General features: G+C 46.6%; 2 protein-coding genes and 1 long non-coding RNA gene across 6 annotated transcripts in view; 1 reads left to right on the top strand and 2 right to left on the bottom strand.

The window, feature by feature from the left end:
- Positions 1–20,943, bottom strand: part of LOC142474895 (kinesin-like protein KIFC3) — a 203,022-nt gene that overhangs the window by 37,164 nt on the left and 144,915 nt on the right. For all 3 annotated transcript variants that reach the window (XM_075581039.1, XM_075581037.1, XM_075581038.1), the window contains 5 exons: positions 6,229–6,402; positions 5,671–5,818; positions 4,880–5,010; positions 4,245–4,356; positions 1,735–1,916 (listed from right to left, as the gene is read on the bottom strand). In XM_075581039.1, coding sequence (XP_075437154.1) covers positions 1,735–1,916; positions 4,245–4,356; positions 4,880–5,010; positions 5,671–5,818; positions 6,229–6,402 — 747 coding nt within the window. The remainder of the gene's footprint in view (positions 1–1,734; positions 1,917–4,244; positions 4,357–4,879; positions 5,011–5,670; positions 5,819–6,228; positions 6,403–20,943) is intronic.
- Positions 12,952–15,109, top strand: LOC142474931 (uncharacterized). Its single transcript, XM_075581041.1, has 2 exons — positions 12,952–13,223; positions 13,587–15,109. The coding sequence occupies exons 1-2, from the start codon at positions 13,127–13,129 to the stop codon at positions 14,651–14,653; spliced, it is 1,164 nt and encodes a 387-aa protein (XP_075437156.1). The 5' UTR covers positions 12,952–13,126; the 3' UTR covers positions 14,654–15,109.
- LOC142474947 (uncharacterized) lies at positions 13,084–19,816 on the bottom strand. 2 transcript variants are annotated; one of them, XR_012790649.1, is made up of 6 exons: positions 19,561–19,816; positions 19,403–19,469; positions 19,012–19,037; positions 16,540–16,694; positions 15,466–15,521; positions 13,084–14,126 (listed from the first exon to the last, which is right to left on the bottom strand). It is a non-coding gene; the product is annotated as an uncharacterized LOC142474947 (long non-coding RNA). The 2 variants fall into 2 exon arrangements; XR_012790650.1 differs by lacking the exon at positions 15,466–15,521 and having other exon boundaries at positions 13,085–14,126; positions 19,561–19,815.

Raw genomic sequence — 20,943 nt, 5'->3', positions numbered from 1 at the left:
ACTAACACACATCTCCAGGAAGTCCTGATGAAGGGCAGACAAGGCATCACAAACACACAACTAACACACATCTCCAGGAACACCTGAGGAAGGGCAGACAATGCGTCACAAACACACAACTAACACACATCTCCAGGAATACCTGAGGAAGGGCAGACAATGCGTCACAAACACACAACTAACACACATCTCCAGGGATACCTGAGGAAGGGCAGACAATACGTCACAAACACACAAATAACACACAACTCCAGGAATACCTGAGGAAGGGCAGACAATGCGTCACAAACACACAACTAACACACAACTCCAGGAACACCTGAGGAAGGGCAGACAATGCGTCACAAACACACAACTAACACACATCTCCAGGAATACCTGAGGAAGGGCAGACAATGCGTCACAAACACACAACTAACACATCTCCAGGAATACCGGAGGAAGGGCAGACAATGCGTCACAAACACACAACTAACACACATCTCCAGGAAGTCCTGATGAAGGGCAGACAATGCATCACAAACACACAATGAACAAACATCTCCAGGAATACCTGAGGAAGGGCAGACAATGCATCACAAACACACAACTAACACATCTCCAGGAATACCTGAGGAAGGGCAGACAATGCGTCACAAACACACAACTAACACACATCTCCAGGAAGTCCTGATGAAGGGCAGACAATGCATCACAAACACACAACGAATAAACATCTCCAGGAATACTGATGAAGGGCAGACAATGCGTCACAAACACACAACTAACACATCTCCAGGAATACCTGAGGAAGGGCAGACAATGCGTCACAAACACACAACTAACACACGTCTCCAGGAAGTCCTGATGAAGGGCAGACAATGCATCACAAACACACAATGAACAAACATCTCCAGGAATACCTGAGGAAGGGCAGACAATGCGTCACAAACACACAACTAACACACATCTCCAGGAACACCTGAGGAAGGGCGGACAATGCATCACAAACACACAACTAACACACATCTCCAGGAAGACCTGATGAAGGGCAGACAATGCGTCACAAACACACAACTAACACATTTCCCGGAATACCTGAGGAAGGGCAGACAATGCGTCACAAACACACAACTAACACATCTCCAGGAATACCTGAGGAAGGGCAGACAATGCGTCACAAACACACAACTAACACATCTCCAGGAAGACCTGATGAAGGGCAGACAATGCGTCACAAACACACAACTAACACACATCTCCAGGAATACCGGAGGAAGGGCAGACAATGCGTCACAAACACACAACTAACACATCTCCAGGAATACCTGAGGAAGGGCAGACAATGCGTCACAAACACACAACTAACACATCTCCAGGAAGTCCTGAGGAAGGGCAGACAATGCGTCACAAACACACAACTAACACATCTCCAGGAAGACCTGATGAAGGGCAGACCATGCGTCACAAACACACAACTAACACATCTCCAGGATTACCTGTGGAAGGACAGACAATGCGTCACAAACACACAACTAACACACATCACACTATTCCCAGACCCCCACGACATGCAATCTGTAGTACATTTCCAGAGAAACCCAAGCACTGGGAATTTATCCATTTAGATATATTGTTTACACCAGCTATCCTTTTGCCGGCTGCGTAGGATTGCACCTTTAGTGGCCCGTACACCCACCCTGAAAGTTATCCCTCTCCTACCAAGAGCTGACAAGGTTCCCCGTAACCGCTGACCTCCTCCTGGGTGGCCTGCGGTAAGAAGACTTTATCCAGCTCAAAGGTCCTCTCCTTCCCTTTATACACCACGGAGAGTCTGGTGTCGTCGTTCGCGTCTGTGGTTAGCGGGGAGGTTCTGCTCCCGCCCTCGTCCCCGGGCTCCGGCTGCAGCCTCAGTCTGCACAGCACGCGGATGTTCCCTGACGGACAGGGGAGTGTACAGGTAATTACATATACAGTGTATAATATTGGGGTGGCACATGCGATAACCCGCGTGGATTAGTAAAGCAGCAATCCCCTCTAGCTTTCTCTTTATGTATTATGTACAGGATCGGACCCCGGGGCTCCCCCAGAGCTGGACGGCTCTCTTCTTATCTCCGGGTTCCCCCGGGATATTTACCTGTCTACAGTATGTCCTGGTTTCTGGTCCCATTTGGGAAATCAACATGTCTGCCGGCCAAGCCTCACTCCCACTGAGAGCAGGACATTGCCTCACTCCCACTCAGAGCAGGACATTGCCTCACTCCCACTCAGAGCAGGACATTGCCTCACTCCCACTCAGAGCATGACATTGCCTCACTCACACTCAGAGGAGGACATTGCCTCACTCCCACTCAGAGCAGGACATCACCACACTCACACTCCGAGCAGGACATTGCCTCTCTCACACTCAGAGCAGGACATTGCCTCACTCCCACTCAGAGGAGGACATTGCCTCACTTCCACTCAGAGCAGGACATTACCTCACTCCCACTCAGAGGACATTGCCTCACTCCCACTCAGAGCAGGACATCACCACACTCACACTCCGAGCAGGACATTGCCTCACTCACACTCAGAGCAGGACATTGCCCCACTCACACTCAGAGCATGACATTGCCTCACTCCCACTCAGAGCCAGACATTACCACACTCCCACTCAGAGCAGGACATTGCCTCACTCCCACTGAGAGCAGGACATTGCCTCACTCCCACTCAGAGCATGACATTGCCTCACTCACACTCAGAGCAGGACATTGCCTCACTCCCACTCAGAGGAGGACATTGCCTCACTCCCACTCAGAGCAGGACATTGCCTCACTCCCACTCAGAGCAGGACATTGCCTCACTCCCACTCAGAGGAGGACATTGCCTCACTCACACTCAGAGCAGGACATTGCCTCACTCACACTCAGAGCAGGACATTACCACACTCACACTCAGAGCAGGACATTACCTCACCCCCACTGAGAGCAGGACATTGCTTCACTCACACTCAGAGGAGGACATTGCCTCACTCCCACTCAGAGCAGGACATTGCCTCACTCCCACTCAGAGCATGACATTGCCTCACTCACACTCAGAGCAGAACATTGCCTCACTCACACTCAAAGCAGGACATTGCCTCACTCACACTCAACGCAGAACATTGCCTCACTCACACTCAGAGCAGGACATCGCCTCACTCCCACTCAGAGGACATTGCCTCACTCCCACTCAGAGCAGGACATTGCCTCACTCACACTCAGAGCAGGACATTGCCTCACTCACACTCAGATCAGGACATTGCCTCACTCACACTCAGAGCAGGACATTACCACACTCACACTCAGAGCAGGACATTACCTCACTCCCACTGAGAGCAGGACATTGCCTCACTCACTCAGAGCAGGACATTGCCTCACTCACACTCAGAGCAGGACATTGCCTCGCTCACACTCAGAGCAGGACAATGTCTCACTCACACTCAGAGCAGAACATTGCCTCACTCCCACTCAGAGCAAGACATTGTCTCACTCCCACTCAGAGCAGGACTTTGCCTCACTCACACTCAGAGCAGGACATTGCAGCTTCCATCTTTGATTTTACTTTCAGTTTACGGGCACATAAAAAGGTAAATATGTCATGGACCGTTGGCCCATGTGAGGTTGGAATAGTGAGGTTCATCTCCAGAAGACCCCCAGAGCTAGGAATAGGGAGGTTCAGCTCCAGAAGACCCCCAGAGCTAGGAATAGTGAGGTTCCGCTCCAGAAGACCCCCAGAGCTAGGAATAGTGAGGTTCCTCTCCAGAAGATCCCCAGAGCTAGGAATAGTGAGGTTCCTCTCCAGAAGACCCCCAGAGCTAGGAATAGTGAGGTTCCGCTCCAGAAGACCCCCAGAGCTAGGAATAGTGAGGTTCCGCTCCAGAAGACCCCCAGAGCTAGGAATAGGGCGGTTCAGCTCCAGAAGACCCCCAGAGCTAGGAATAGGGAGGTTCAGCTCCAGAAGACCCCCAGAGCTAGGAATAGGGAGGTTCAGCTCCAGAAGACCCTCAGAAAGTGTTTGGCCTCACAGAACATTATGGACACAGGTTAAAAAAATCAGTGGCCTAGAGGGAAGGAGTGACTGACATTATTCCATAGACCTTCAGGATGTCCTAGCAGCATGAGCTGACCAATAGGGTCAGGCTAATAGGAAGCTGTAGACAGACCTAGATGCTCACAGTGATAGTCAATCACAAAGGTCCAGCCCCCAGTGCAGTGACACCCAGTCCTAGGTGTAGTGCTCACCCTTCAGCTCCACCAGCTGGTTGTGGTATCTCTTGCGCAGTTGGACCTCTCTTTGGTACTTCTCCAGCAGGTCCCTGTTGGCTTCTGACACATCTGTCACCGCACTGCAGATCTGCAGGACATGAAATGGCCCAGACACTCATTCTGGCAGCCTCTGCTCTCACTCGCCCTGGAGCTTCCCCTCTCACTCAGTATAGAGCCTCCCTTGTCACAAATAGCACCCTACACTCTCATTCACTCTGGAGCTTCCCTCTTTCACTCACCTGGGAGCCTCCCCTCTCAGTCGTGCCAGAGCCTCCTTCTCACTCATCCCTGAGCTTCCCTTCTTACACATGGCAGCCTATACTCTCACCATGAAGCCTCCCCTCTCACTCCCCCCAGAGCCTCCGCTCTCACACATGACAGCCTCATCTCTCACTCACCCAGTGTCTCTCCCTCTCATTCATCCCAGAGTATATCCTTCTCTCTTCCCAGTCTTCTGGCCTCCCCAAAGTCTTCAGTCCTCTCTATGCTCTGTCTCCTGGCTTCTTTTTGGTAGTCCTCCCCCATCCAGTGTCCTCTCTGTGCTCTCTCACCTCAGTCTCCTGCCCTCCCTGTGATCTCTCCAACATCTCCTGGCCATTGAGTTCTCTCACCTGTCTTCGGGCCTCTCTGATGGATGCCTCATAGAATTGGGAGAAGTTCTTGACCTGGCTCCTCAGACTGCTGTAGTTTGTTTTCATGTGCTTCAGAATGGGCTGTAATGAGGTCAGACGTGTCTGCACACCTTCAGAGGGAACAATACAGCGGTCGGCTCTCAGGCTACCACAGGTCACTTCCTACTGTACAGTGGCTCCAGCACATGGGGATTATAGAGGTCAATAGTTAGTAGACCGTAACTTACATAAAAACATTTTAGACCCATTCGGTTAGATGGACTTGAACTCCGCTTTAACAGAGGGATACACCTTCAAAGGAAATTACAAAGGGCCAAGATCTCTTCTACTGTAAAGTGACACAGTGACAGTGATCTAGACAGAATAGACTTATGGCTCATTGAATCTGTCTCTTCTGCTGTCCAGTATCATGGTGACATATTGACTCAGACAGGAGGCTCCTTCGGCCAAGAGACACAAAGTGTCCCAAGCCTTCACACCACAGGGTGACATAGAGACTCCTCCTGAAGGATGACAGTGACACAAGCAGAAGGAACATTCGGTTTGTTATACCATGTGTCACAAGATGTAGTAACACAGAGAAATATTCAAAAAAGTACACTCGCCATTAAGGGACAATCAAGTGTATGGTCATTAAGGACCGATACTGACTAACAAGTCACATTGATTCTCTTCCTTTTTACTGCAAAGTAACACATACACGGGAGGGGCCTAGGTTATATGCCTGCTAATATTGAAGCCTGCCTTTGTGACGGTAGGTACAGTTCTACCTGAGAGCTGGTCCCGCAGAAGGTCCAGATGCTGCTCAGAGCATTCTGATGCCTCCTTGATGGCTTCCTCCTTCTGAGTTTCCAGCTGGTGGATCTCCTGCATCAGCTCATCCTTCAAGCTCCCAATTTCTGACTCGTAGGCCGAGATCTGCAGGGAGTCCAAAGAAAGTCATCAGTCTATGGCCCCCCCCAAATATCCTCCAGTAATTCAACTCCAAGAACTCCCCTGGATTCAAACTTTCAGAATACCCGAAGACACAAACTCCAGGATCCCCCAGGACTCCATATACCAGAATACTCCAGAAATCCATATCCCACAATCCTTCAAGACTCTAACCCCCAGATTCTTCCGCCCCAACTAAAAATATCTCAGGACGCCAATTCTCTGAATCAATTAGAACTTGAACCCTAAAGCCCCCCCAACCCCCCGGAGAACTCTAACTTACACAATCCCCCAGAACCCAAACGCCTTAAACTCCCTGGGGTTCCCAGTGTGTCAAGTCTCTACTGCCCCTAGTGGGCATTGATTAATACTGTAGGCATCAAGGCAGGCATCACCTTAAGTCGGAGACTGGATGTTAGATCTTCGGATCCCCTGAGCTGCTCCTCCAACCGCTGGCACCTCTCCCCCTGACTGGACACCTGACCCAAAAGCACATGGTTCCTCTCATCGGCTTTCTCCAAGGACAACCGCATTGCAGGGGACTCCACCTCCAGCGTCTTCGTCACATACTTCAATAAAGGGAGACAGACATAGAGACACTCCACCTTCTCCTGGTATAACCCGACACTCACAACACCTTCTACTTCTATCACCATTTGTAGTTCAGATCTCCAACGGCTGCATTGGTCATGAAACAGAGTTTTCATGGTAGCTTGTGAAGTTAGTTCCCAGTGCTAGAGAAGAGATCAGCTCTATTCACTTGAATAGGGCTAAATTTTTGGGGGTATGTGTCATTGAGCTGCATTCTACCAACCAGAGAAATTAAGATTTAATTGGCTTTTGGGGTATGTTTGTGAGCTGATTCCTATCAATTGAGAGAGAAATGATAATCTAAGTAACTATTTTGTAGGTCTGAGTTGATTAGACAAACCCCTCCCTTAAGTGTTAGTCAAATGCACGTGAATAGGGTACTAAAGTCACTGTAGCATTTCTGTTTAGCCATAAGGCTGTGTAACATCAAAAGCGTCACATCAAAAGTGTCTACAAGAGTTAATTTTGGAGGTGAAATTGGAGGTGAAGATTGGAGGAAGATCTGGACTCTGCATTACAACGTTGCCGCTGTGAGACATTAACTTTTAACATCTGTGATTTATTTGTACACTTTTATCCTCCAGTACCTTGGAACTCTCTCCTCCTGCATCTCACTATGCCCTCCCTCCTGCATCTCACTATGCCCTCCCTCCTGCGTCTCACTGTGCCCTCTCCTCCTGCGTCACACTGTGCCCTCTCCCCCTGCGTCTCACTGTGCCCTCCCTCCTGCATCTCACTGTGCCCTCCCTCCTGCATCTCACTATGCCCTCCCTCCTGCATCTCACTATGCCCTCCCTATTTCTTTTTATGTTTACTGTTTCCTCACTCCTTTGTGAACATTTCTGTTCTCTACAACTTCCCCACTCCCCACTGCACCATTATTTATACACCTCTCTCCCAACAACTTCTTTACCCCTCAATAAAAAACACCCCCACAAATCCTCTATTCACACCCTCTATCTACTCCTTCCTGCTGCTGGGGATCTCCCCTAAGCCTGAACCCAGACATACACACCGGATCTCACCCACGCCTCCCTGCCACCTCTTCCCACCCACGCCTTCCTGCCATCTCTTCCCACCCACGCCTTCCTGCCATCTCTTCCCACCCACGCCTCCCTGCCACCTCTTTCCACCCGCGCCTCCCTGCCACCTCTTCCCACCCACGCCTCCCTGCCACCTCTTCCCACCCACGCCTCCCTGCCACCTCTTCCCCCCCACGCCTCCCTGCCACCTCTTCCCACCCACGCCCCCCTGCCACCTCTTCCCACCCACGCCTCCCTGCCACCTCTTCCCACCCACGCCTCCCTGCCACCTCTTCCCACCCATGCCTCCCTGCCACCTCTTCCCACCCACGCCCCCCTGCCACCTCTTCCCACCCACGCCTCCCTGCCACCTCTTCCCACCCACGCCCCCCTGCCACCTCTTCCCACTCGCGCCTCCCTGCCACCTCTTCCCACCCACGCCTCCCTGCCACCTCTTCCCACCCACGCCTCCCTGCCACCTCTTCCCACCCACGCCTTCCTGCCATCTCTTCCCACCCACGCCTTCCTGCCATCTCTTCCCACCCACGCCTCCCTGCCACCTCTTTCCACCCGCGCCTCCCTGCCACCTCTTCCCACCCACGCCTCCCTGCCACCTCTTCCCACCCACGCCTCCCTGCCACCTCTTCCCCCCCACGCCTCCCTGCCACCTCTTCCCACCCACGCCCCCCTGCCACCTCTTCCCACCCACGCCTCCCTGCCACCTCTTCCCACCCACGCCTCCCTGCCACCTCTTCCCACCCACGCCTCCCTGCCACCTCTTCCCACCCACGCCCCCCTGCCACCTCTTCCCACCCACGCCTCCCTGCCACCTCTTCCCACCCACGCCCCCCTGCCACCTCTTCCCACCCGCGCCTCCCTGCCACCTCTTCCCACCCACGCCTCCCTGCCACCTCTTCCCACCCGCGCCTCCCTGCCACCTCTTCCCACCCACGCCTCCCTGCCACCTCTTCCCACCCACGCCTCCCTGCCACCTCTTCCCACCCACGCCTCCCTGCCACCTCTTCCCACCCGCGCCTCCCTGCCACCTCTTCCCCCCCACGCCTCCCTGCCACCTCTTCCCACCCACGCCTCCCTGCCACCTCTTCCCACCCACGCCTCCCTGCCACCTCTTCCCACCCACGCCTCCCTGCCACCTCTTCCCACCCGCGCCTTCCTGCCACCTCTTCCCACCCACGCCTCCCTGCCACCTCTTTCCACCCGCGCCTCCCTGCCACCTCTTCCCACCCACGCCTTCCTGCCACCTCTTCCCACCCACGCCTCCCTGCCACCTCTTCCCACCCACGCCTCCCTGCCACCTCTTTCCACCCGCGCCTCCCTGCCACCTCTTCCCACCCGCGCCTCCCTGCCACCTCTTCCCACCCACGCCTTCCTGCCACCTCTTCCCACCCACACCTCCCTGCCACCTCTTCCCCCCCACGCCTCCCTGCCACCTCTTCCCACCCACGCCTCCCTGCCACCTCTTCCCACCCACGCCTACCTGCCACCTCTTCCCACCCACGCCTACCTGCCACCTCTTCCCACCCACGCCTCCCTGCCACCTCTTCCCACCCTGCCACCTCTTCCCACCCGCGCCTCCCTGCCACCTCTTCCCACCCACGCCTCCCTGCCACCTCTTTCCACCCGCGCCTCCCTGCCACCTCTTCCCACCCTGCCACCTCTTCCCACCCGCGCCTCCCTGCCACCTCTTCCCACCCACGCCTTCCTGCCACCTCTTCCCACCCGCGCCTCCCTGCCACCTCTTCCCACCCGCGCCTCCCTGCCACCTCTTCCCACCCACGCCTCCCTGCCACCTCTTCCCACCCACGCCTCCCTGCCACCTCTTCCCACCCACGCCTTCCTGCCATCTCTTCCCACCCACGCCTCCCTGCCACCTCTTCCCACCCACACCTCCCTGCCACCTCTTCCCACCCACGCCTTCCTGCCATCTCTTCCCACCCACGCCTCCCTGCCACCTCTTCCCACCCACGCCTCCCTGCCACCTCTTCCCCCCCACGCCTCCCTGCCACCTCTTCCCCCCCACGCCTCCCTGCCACCTCTTCCCACCCACACCTCCCTGCCACCTCTTCCCACCCACACCTCCCTGCCACCTCTTCCCCTGAAAATGGTGTTAACCTTTTCATTTAACACTGACCTTCCTTAAATTTTACCCCACAAATCAAGCATCCCAATAGCCTGCCCCCATGGCTAATGTCCCACACTCATTCACTCCTACCATCCATTGTGACCAAGCACTATGCCATACACAGCACTTACTCCCTCCCCTGCTGTCTCTGTAAGTTTCCCATGAAACCTCTTAGATTGTAAGCTCTTCGGGGCAGGGATTTCCTTTCCTATTGTCTGATTTTGCTGCACTTATTCTATAATTATAATTCCCTGTACTGTATTCTTTGTGAGGCGCTGAGTACACTTTTGGCGCTATATAAATAAAGACATACAATACAATACAAAATATTCTCCAGTACGGGGAAGATGGCTTCACAGAACATTGTATAAGAGTCTTAGGGCCTCATGCAGTAAGCGACGATTATGTGAAATCGGCAAGCTTATCGATTAGTCATGTTATTGGCGTTTTTCCCTCTCCGTATGCAGTAAGTGCCGAATACATTCAAAATCAAGCCGAAAACAAATCCGCCCACTCTCACGATGATGAGCCGATCACACACAGGTGTATCGGCGTGCGTGGCGGGGTGCTGTTAGGTTGCACAATCACAAATCTTGCTGAATCAGGCGAAACAAGCATGTTTTTGATTGCGCGCCATATTTAAAGGCAACGTGTACTGCTAATCATTCTCTGTGTTGTTGGGAGTGAGAGAGAGAGAGAGACGCACAGAGCTGGACTATTGAAGATTTGCATATTGACTGAGAGACTTGTTGTGTATTGGGTGAGCTTTGTCCTTTGTTGTTTTGTTTACATCTTTGTCTTGTTTTATATGTGGAAGTGGGTCGTGTGATTGCCTGTACATTTCTTGTCTGTTTTTTGTGAGTGCTGGAAGTATGCCCGCAAAGCGTGGGAAGAGTGATGCTGGTGGGAGTGGGAGTGCTACTCGTGGGAGTACGCGTCGGAGTGAACGTACTGTTCAGGGGAGTGATGTTGCTGGTGCACCGAGTGGTGTTGCTGGGAGTGGGAGTGCTGTTGCTGGGAGTGGGAGTGCTGTTGCTGGGAGTGGGAGTGCGGGTGCTGCGAGTGTTGTTGCTGGGAGTGGGAGTGCTGTTGTTGGGAGTGGGAGTGCTGTTGTTGGGAGTGGGAGTGCTGTTGCTGTGAGTGGGAGTGCTGGTGCTGGGAGTGCTGGTGCTAGGAGTGTGAGTGCTGGTGCTAGGAGTGTGAGTGCTGGTGCTAGGAGTGGGAGTGCTGGTGCTAGGAGTGGGAGTGCTGGTGCTGGGAGTGCTGCTGGTGGCGCAGTTGCTGATGGGGTGTCTGGTGGTGGCGTGCTTGCTGGTGGCCAGCTTTTGGAGGCTCTTCCATTGGAAGAAGGAGAGTCCAGTCAGCACCAGCCAAGCTCTGACCCTAAACCTGCTCGGAAGAAACGTGTGGAGAAGCCACGTAATCCTCGCTTCAATGACCAGGAAAATAGGGCTCTTGTCACTGGCATTCTGGAGCACTATGACAGTCTCTATGGACATTTAGTAGGTAAGTGTAACTTTACATTTATTATTCAAATACATGTGATCCTAGGTCATCTGAGTTTTGTTCATATGCAAATATGGGTACACAATATCTTTCTATGTTCATTAGTGTGGAAACACAGCTTTTTATCATGCCTTACAAGGACAAATAAACACAGGCGGTCAATTTGCCAGAACTGCATACAATATGAATGCAACCTTGCTTACATGTATAGGTTTAGTAGTGAATGCTCATGTGCTTCACATATTACACATAAAACAGCATGTTTGCTATCTCTTGGAACAGCTAGCAGTGTAGGAAACTGGTGCTTATATTATTATTAATTTACCTCATATCTTTTATATGTTTTTCAAGGGCGGACAAGTGCAGCAAGCAAAAAAGAAATGTGGGACACAATAGTCATTGGTGTCAATGCCTGTGGGAATAGTGTCAGGGACAAGTATCATTGTCGGAAAAGATTTGATGATATTAGGTCCAAATTGAAAAAGAAAATACAAGACCAACGCGTGCATGCTACTGGCACTGGAGGTGGGCCCACACCACAACGTCTCATATTGACTCCATTGGAGGAGCTGCTTCGGCCAAAATTACTTACCGTCGTCGTGGAAGGCTTGGCTGGTGACCGTGACATTGGAATTTATCCGTCACAATTTCCAGCAGGTGATAAATATTACTGTACTAGGCGTGTCGTTGCTTACAGTTATTCTGCATATTTACACTGCTTTTTATACTGTCTTCACAATATAAGCATACCTGCATCTATATATGTATATGTCTGATTCTGTATATATATATATCTTAAAATAGACATATATGTAGTAGTCCTACTAAAAGCAGTAACTAATATAGCACGTGCCATTGCGTGCTCATTTACATGTGAATTCCCAAAATGCATAGCTGCAGTGGAAGCAATTGATGGTGGGCGAAGATGGGGAACAACAGGGTACTACACATGTGTAACACATGTTCATGAGAAATTATTAGTAGCTACAGGTACAGAACAGAAATATGTATCATATTATTGTGTATTTTATTGATTTTACTCCGACAAACATGACATTACTGCCTATTTTAAGCATGCATCAAAGAAATTGCATGTAACGGCCTACAAACATCACTGGCACTAACACATCTATAGTTGCTTATGAAAAGGTCCATTTTTGCTTAATGTCATATACAGACAGCATAATGAGGCACACGTATCATATGTTATGTCATTGTTTTCATAACTTAAACACTGCAGATGACTACTTAGCTCATCTACCATTGTGTTAAAGCAGCTGCAATTAATATCTCATCACAGCATACACTTCAACAGAGGGGGTGGGGTTCAGCACACACACTAATTACAGCCTCATTTCACGGTCAACTTAGTTCACACCATTTGCACCTGTTTCAAGTCATTGAAAGGTGTGGCTGATTAGGCTTTTTGGGGAAGGGAATACCTTTCTTACAACCTGAATAGCACAACTGAAGTTAATCACACTCATTTGAAAGCTTAACTCTAGCTACTAAATGCCCCAACAACTCATTACTTATCAAAGCGTACGTCACACATTAGTTCACTCATATCTATAGTTGAACTACTATCAAAGACACATTATCACACACTGCATGTGTTGTCTTGTTGAGTCACAGCCACATTCAGGTGTGCCACATCTTCGATTAATGTACCACACATATCCTCTACCAAAAACAACACTTTTTGCAATATGACCACCTTCATGATAACCATTGTGAATGGTCATCTCATGATAGTTATGTACATTATGATACTGATATCACTACACAACATATGATTTTTATGTACTCATTTAATCTATTTATCCTCACGCATTACTGCAGAAACATAGTATGTTGTATGTTAGGGAACTCAAAAATTCTAAGTACACAGGCATGTACAGTGTTATTACAACTATTTATGTTCACTTTCACACACATTTTCGGTTAAGGAACTGATGTTGTTAGTTAATCATAAATACAGAACATACAATAAGTGTTTGTTCAATATTTACACATGTAAATGTAAAACTTATGTTATTGTTATATATAGTTGCCCCTGGAGGACATGTGTCACCTGAGATGGAACAAGTGTCTTCACCTGGGTCAGCCAGCTCAACACTACTAGAAGGTGAGTGTATCATTTGCTGGCCATATAATATGTGCTCTTCTATATGTTATGTTGTCATGTGCATTATTTGTTTTGCACATCTTCTTTAAATAGGATTACTTAGTGTCAGTGCAAATTAAGTGTAAGGCAACATGTATTGTGTTAGTGATGTTAATTATCATGTAGGACTTCTGAGTTTAGAGCAACTTTTCATTCATTCATATTTCATACTGAGTCCAAACATTATTCGTAAGTCAAGGTAGTTTTTAATGAGGTTATAAAACGTATGCTAACATGTTAGGTGTTACTTAGGACACAGTACAATTACATAGTAACACAGCATACATTAACATGCCATTTAATAATGTGTACATTTCTTTTTAGAACATCATGGTGATGAGGATGATGAGTATGATGAGGATGACGCCACAGAAGAGACTGAAATACAATCATGTGACCATGAAGAGGTGCCAATAGAAACTGTTGTACCGCCAAATCGTCCATCAACTTCCACATACGATGCAATTGTAGCTTCAGAGGGAAAAATAGTGGACGCAGAAAATCGTCGCCATTCAGACATGATGACAGTGCTGGAAAGGATGATTGGACTGCAGGAAGAAACAGTATCACAATTGGCACATCTCCACAGAGTCTTCATTGAAGTGCCTAAACAGTTGCAAAAAATCAACACCTCATTCGAAGCATTAGTTGTTCAGCAAACACAAGCTAATTACTGGAGAATGACTAATGTACCACTATTCAACACCTCACAGGCAGGATCTGTTCATGCAGGTCAGTTTTCACCACATGCTTCTGATATTCATTCACCAGGCCCAAATGTTACCGGTCAAGTAGCAGACATTGCTGTGCAGGTTCCTGACGCCATCCTACCGCTGCCATCTGTACAAATTAAGCAGCTGACACCTACAAAGGAGGCCACAAAAAGAAAACACAAGCAGTTACTACTGACCAGTTTTTGGTCAAAAACAACAAAAGACACACATGAAACAGACCAACCATCACTTGTGCAGTGTCTACCAACTTGCTCACATGTGCCCACTGACACAAGCCCTGTCCGTGAACAGTCACTACCCAAAAGCCCTGTAGGTGAGTCGCTGCCCAAAAGCCCTGTAGGTGAGTCGCTGCCCAAAAGCCCTGTAGGTGAGTCGCTGCCCAAAAGCCCTGTAGGTGAGTCGCTGCCCAAAAGCCCTGTAGGTGAATCACTGCCCAAAAGCCCTGTAGGTGAGTCACTGGCCACAAGCCCTGTAGGTGAGTCACTGGCCACAAGCCCCGTAGGTGAACAGTCACTGGCCACAAGCCCTGCCCGTGAAGTGCCAGAGGCCACTCAAAGTGGCTCTGTTGTGCCTAAAGTTGGTGGCAAAAGAAAAAGGAAAATTCAAGAGACAACAAGCAGGCCTGTTACTCGCTCGCAAAAGGAACAAAAAAAATAAATGTTATAATTCAGAAAATATGTCTTTGGCCTTGTTTTGTTGACTTCAGATTATCTAATTACTATTGTATGTATGCTGAAGACTGTGTTGTTTCCAAACTTTCAACTATGTTCTTGTACACGTGAAGTTTTGGAAATGTTAACACTCATAATTAATTGTGTTATAAATATTTATGTTGTAATCGTCTGTTCAGTAATGGTCCACCAGGAGCCAGTTGCTAAGTTTAGAGAAGCTGCCATTGACTTTGCAGCAAAACATTGCATTTGGGTGTGTTAATTGATGTAAGAATTGCATATGCATATTAGTCACATGCAATTATAAAAACACCTAAGTAACTGCAAACATCTTTCTTGTACGTGTACAGCAGGATTATGTGTAAATTATTACTTACCTTTGCCTTGCTTGGCCATTGTAATTTTGTCCTTTAATCAGTTGTGTGTTCGTTTCTATAACATCTCAGAATGTATAATAATATATATACACACACACACACACACACACACTGAGTGAGTGTGAGTGTGAGTGTGTGAGTATATATATATGTGTATGTATATATATATATGTATATGTGTATGTATATATATATATATATATACATATATATATATATATATATATATATACATACATACATACATATATATATAGTACTATATAAACTGGTATACACAAACTAATACACTTCATGCTTCCTTGTGAAAACACTATTTTAATAATACAGGCCTAATGTTTGAGAAATATCCTAAGTATGAGACTCTAACAGTATTGTGCTTAAACAAATGTTTATTACTTAATTCAATCATGTTTCTCACCATTTAAATAGGTTTCATACAAGGTATACTTAATGCCATCAATGTTGTGTGTACTCCTGCAATATAAAAAAAAATAAAATATAATATATAAATATATATATATTTTTATAAGAGATATATTTATATATATATATATATATATATACACACGTATTTAAACTCATGCAGACAGGGAGTTAACCAGACTTTCACATACACACAGAAATGTAAGCGGGGAAAAAAACATTTCTTTTTGCAGGTGTGTTTTTACTGATATGCCTGGCTAAGAAATATTTTCACACAGTGGCCTTTGTTAGTGTTCAAAAAAATACTATGTGAACGCATTCAAAGTCTAGGGATGTTTTTCACAAACGAGATAAAAGAAGGAGAAATGTTTCTCCCACAGTCCCATATCACGAACCACAACTGTTAACCCAATTAGACAAACAAATTCAATTGGCGTTTGAAATAAGGAGTCAAAGTAGTTAGTTTTGTTGACCTTGACAAGGAAAAACAGGAGTTTGTTAGCCATTCAGCACATTCATTTTGATGAGCAAATAACACAGACCTGCACACAGCTTTTGTGCTACTCAGACATGGCTGATGAATTCGTTAACAATATTAATCCCCTTTTAGGGTATAAGTACATGATCTGTGAAGCCATCTTGAACAGTCGCGGACAGAAAGCAAGCACACGCCAAATCGATGATTTCATTCGAGCAAAATATCCTTATTACCAAGACCGTAAGCATGCACGGAATTTTAATTCCTCAATAAGATTCACTTTATCAAGTAATGACTTTTTTGAACGTGACCAGGATAAGCTACAACACACCTATGGTTTCTGGAAGATTGCCCCGGAAAAACAATTTCTCCTGAAAGACGGCACTTATATTGTCGTGAAAGGCATATTTATTCCTAATGGCAATAGCAATGTATCCGCTACTACTGATCCGTTTGAATCGATACGTGCTGCAATATCTGCAGCCTCCATTCCTGAAACCCACATTGTACAAGAACAAAAGTACTATGATTATGTACCAAGCCTTTCAGCTGAAAATGCATTGGAATGGGAACCCGAAGAAATGAACCTACCTCCCGACCAATTATTTGAAGAAAGCAGTGGCGATTCCTATGAGCGCATCCTGGAGCAGATATGTGCCATACTGGATTCAGCGGTTGGGTTAAGCGTGGATGAAAATGCCTTGCATTTCTGGAGCGACCAGTTGCAGCCAGGCGAAGAGTTAATTCTAGAAGAATGGTAAATATAACAATCGTTATGCGTTGACTCTGCGTTTAAATTTTTTTTTTTTTTGTAACCACCATTTTCACTTTCAATGCGTGGATACAGCGTAACATTGCAGACTGCATAACATGTAGCGATCACAAACAAATTGTTTCCTAATACAATATAGTAGGACCTGAAAGAGTAGTACACATTGCTGACGGAATAAATATACGTACTTTCCTATCCCTTTAAACATATTAGCAACATTTTTCCATTACTCTAACACATACCTGTTTTGTTATCATGCAACATCTACAACATTGAAAACCGGGTCCACCACGTATGACGTGGGACCCTTGTCATGGGCCAAGGCGTCCTTAAAAAGGATTAGTGATGTAAGTCCCGCCCCCAAGCGACGTGCGCGCCTCAAAGCCTATTGGCTGTCATGTTTTGTTATAGTAACGGTAACTGCAGTGTGTGATGCGTGCGGCTCAGTGTTTGTAGGCGTACCCTGGGCGTTAGCCGAATGTTAATTGAGTGGGAGGAGTGTTAGCGTGCGTTTCACGCTGGCTTAACATGACGTCACACGTATTGCATTTGCGCATTGTGTTATCGGCCGTGCTTTCTGTTCAAACACGTCTGTTTAAAAAGAATACAGATGTACTCGTTTAGAACGAATGTAGTTTCGTCTTCATTGTATTTGAAATAAAGATGTTATGTTTACTGGTATTTTCAACATGTATTGAACGCACAACGTACGCTTTGTTTTGCGCATGCGCTAACAGTTAGTGGAGCCAAGCGTGAAGTGCGTGCGCACACAAAGATGTGCGCGCACATCTTTCAGTATACAGGCAACGTTCACTTCTTATACATAGTTATGCCTGCTACAAATTTAAAGAAACATTACATACTGATGAACAGTTTTACTTCTAACATATAAGTGACTGACGTGTGTATCTACACAATCATATAGAGCTGCGTAACGCGTTGTCACGGATGCATATCTAGTAAGGTGCCATATTTGACCATCATGTGTTTGCTGTATTTCAGAGATGTCGGGGAAGATACAATCGGATCAATGTATGATTTCAGTAGAGTCTACCTTTATATGAGATGATTGTGAGGAGGAGCCACCGACTACTATACTACATATGGAACTAATTTTATATTGCTTGCAGCGCTTATTAACAAACAATTAAAAATGTGATACCCTTATGCCTATATTGCATAAGCACTTAATTAACATAATGATGTTGCAAAATAGTGCTTCATGAATTTTTATTGAGTGTTCTTTAATGACTACTAACATTTTATGACATGGTGTGTTTTATATATAACAACCATTCCCACTCTGCTAACACATTTGTGTATTCTAATATGTAATGGAACGTATGACTGTCGAAACTATGTAACAATAATAATAATAATATGAGCATGTTCATGTATAGGGCTGCTAGTTGTACGCAGCGATTTACAGACACATGTTTCAGCCTGAGGTCCCTGGCCCGTGGAACGTACAAATGTTTTTTTGCCGCATGAGGCACAGGGAGATAAAGTGACTTGGCCAAGGTCACAAGGAGCCCACACCGGGAATTGAACCAGACTCCCCTGCTTCAAACTATCAGTGCCAGTGTGTGTCTTTACTCAGTGAGCCACTCCTTCTCCCAATGTAAAGGACACTTACAACCAAGTAGCCATTTATTTTTAAAATCTCTTGTTACATGGGTATGTAGATAAAATGGTTTGGGACTGTAGCAAATAATGTTACTGGCCAGATGTTATGGTCCCCTCCAATGCATGATGTTCTGAATATGACATCACCATCATGTTATGAAGTACGTTTCTGTGTATATTTCATTAACCTAACTAACTATAGTTTACTGTGTTTATTAATCGTTTAGCAATACATAGTATAGTCAATATGATGATATAAGCTACCATAATAAAGCTGGTGTTATCATTTGTCGGTGTTATACATGGATCCTACACCAATTGATAGAGACACAAACAGTTGTCTTAAAAAGTGTGTCTATGCTAGTGATGAATGTGCTCCCGTAAGTAAACAAATAAGTACAGTTATCCCCTTTTCTCCAACCACCTCTATATTACATTAATGGAAATTATAAGGAAACATACATAAAATGTGATGAAATGTGAGTAATCATTTTGTAATACAATGCACATGAAAGCTCAAGAGTAGCTAAATGCATATACATGATACAGAAAGTACATATATGTAACATTTGTGTTTAAACCAATATGTTGGGTTTTTAGTTCCAATAATTATAGGAAGATTGAGGTAGCCACATCTTATGAGAGATGTCAGCAAATATACATACCATGATCAGTCATACTGCAAATATACCTATAATGCAAAGGAACAATATATAAATTGCAAACATTGACATGCCATCTTCAGTACCGTAAAGAACACATCAAAGTGTGTATTTGGTGTTAAATGTGCAACACCATGTATATTTAATGACATTCAAAATGTAAATCAGCCTGGTGTACACATCATCTGGATGTACATGTTACACTGCACCAATAACATTGTATGTAAGCATACTAGAAGCATGAATGATTATGGGCATAATATGTGTTTTGTCTTAGCATAAGGAATAACACAATGCTAAAATATTATTGCTTTGTTACCCAAGTTGTATTCACATACACACAACTAAAGTACAATTGAAGAGGGATTATATAACCTGTGCAACAATAACATACCGGTGCCACATCCCTTTGTGCACACAGCAGAGAAAAGAAAGGTGTGCAACCCATATTCATCTGTGTCCTAACAGAAGGTTATATAAAGAAACATTATTGTTAATATAACATAATTAAACTATAAAAGTAGTACTAGGAACATATGAGTTTGTACTTACAAGAAAAAAATGAATTGATGAGATTCTGTCGTGTCTGGCCACCACTGGCTGTTTGTTCATTTTCAGCAGCTACATGGGTGGGATGCTCGTCTACCAAAGCCTCAGCTAGGTCTGACTGTACATTGTGCCTGAGTGCAACATTGTGCAAAATGCAACAGGCAAGGATAATATCAGACACTTTTTGAGGCTTGTATAGAAGAGCCCCACCAGTTCTGTCCAGACACCTAAACCTGGTCTTGAGTAGGCCAAATGTCCTCTCTATAACAGATCTTGTAGATATATGGGCTGCATTGTACCTGTCCTCTGCTTCAGTTTGAGGGTTTAGCACCGGAGTCAAGAGCCACGGCCTAATTCCGTATCCTGAGTCACCTATAATGAATGGAGCACACATAAGCTGACATTAGTGATCAAATTGTACAATGCCAACATTCCTAAATCAACATGTGTTTTGTGTTAGAACATGTAAATATGTACTCACCCAGCAGCCAACCAGGTTCAAAATGTCCCTCTTCGAACGCATGGAAGACTGAAGAGTTCCTCAGGATAGAGGAATCGTGACTGGAACCAGGGAACTTGGGTACCACATGCATTATCCTCATCGTGGCATCACATACCACCTGTACATTGAGTGAATGGTAGTGCTTCCGATTGCGGTACACATGCTCACTCTGACTAGGTGCAATCAAAGCAACATGTGTGCAATCGATTGCACCCAGCACAGATGGTATCCCTGCTATATTATAAAAGCCAGTCCTGACTTCCAGCCACTCTGTTGCCTCTGTAGGAAAATGAATATAATTCCTAGCGCGTCTATTGAGTGCATAGAGAAACTGGGTCAAGGCCCGCGAGAATGTAGATTGCGAGACCCCGCCCACTATGCCCACAGTTGTCTGGTATGACGCGGAAGCAAGATAATGTAATGAGCACAGCATTTTAACAAGCCCAGGGACTGCACGACCTCTGGCTGTGAAAAAATCTAAATCCCCCCTTATCTCCTCATAAAGAGCTAAGATTGCTGCTGAACTCAAACGATAGCGACTTACAATCTCCTCCTCACTCATCCCATCTAACAGGGTTCTCTCCCTGTACAGACGCGGACGAGGCACAAGTTGTCTCCTCTGTCTTCTCCTCTGATCTCCTGTCCCTCTACCTGTCCCTCGGCCTGTCCCTCTCCCTGTCCCTGTCGTATCCGCGTCACTGTCACTGTCCCTCGGTGTGTCCCTACCTTGCCCTATATCATTCTCTTGATCAGCAAGCATGTCATAGAAAAGAATGTTCCTGCGTCTCCTAAACATTCGCAACATTTTGAAATGAGTAGCTGTGAATGAGCAGGTAATGTGCGTCCTTTAAATAGGTATGTGATGATGTCAGGTGACATAGTAA

Source organism: Ascaphus truei, chromosome 2, assembly GCF_040206685.1.
Source record: "Ascaphus truei isolate aAscTru1 chromosome 2, aAscTru1.hap1, whole genome shotgun sequence".
Taxonomy (NCBI): domain Eukaryota; kingdom Metazoa; phylum Chordata; class Amphibia; order Anura; family Ascaphidae; genus Ascaphus; species Ascaphus truei.
This window is presented reverse-complemented; position numbering and strand designations above follow the sequence as displayed.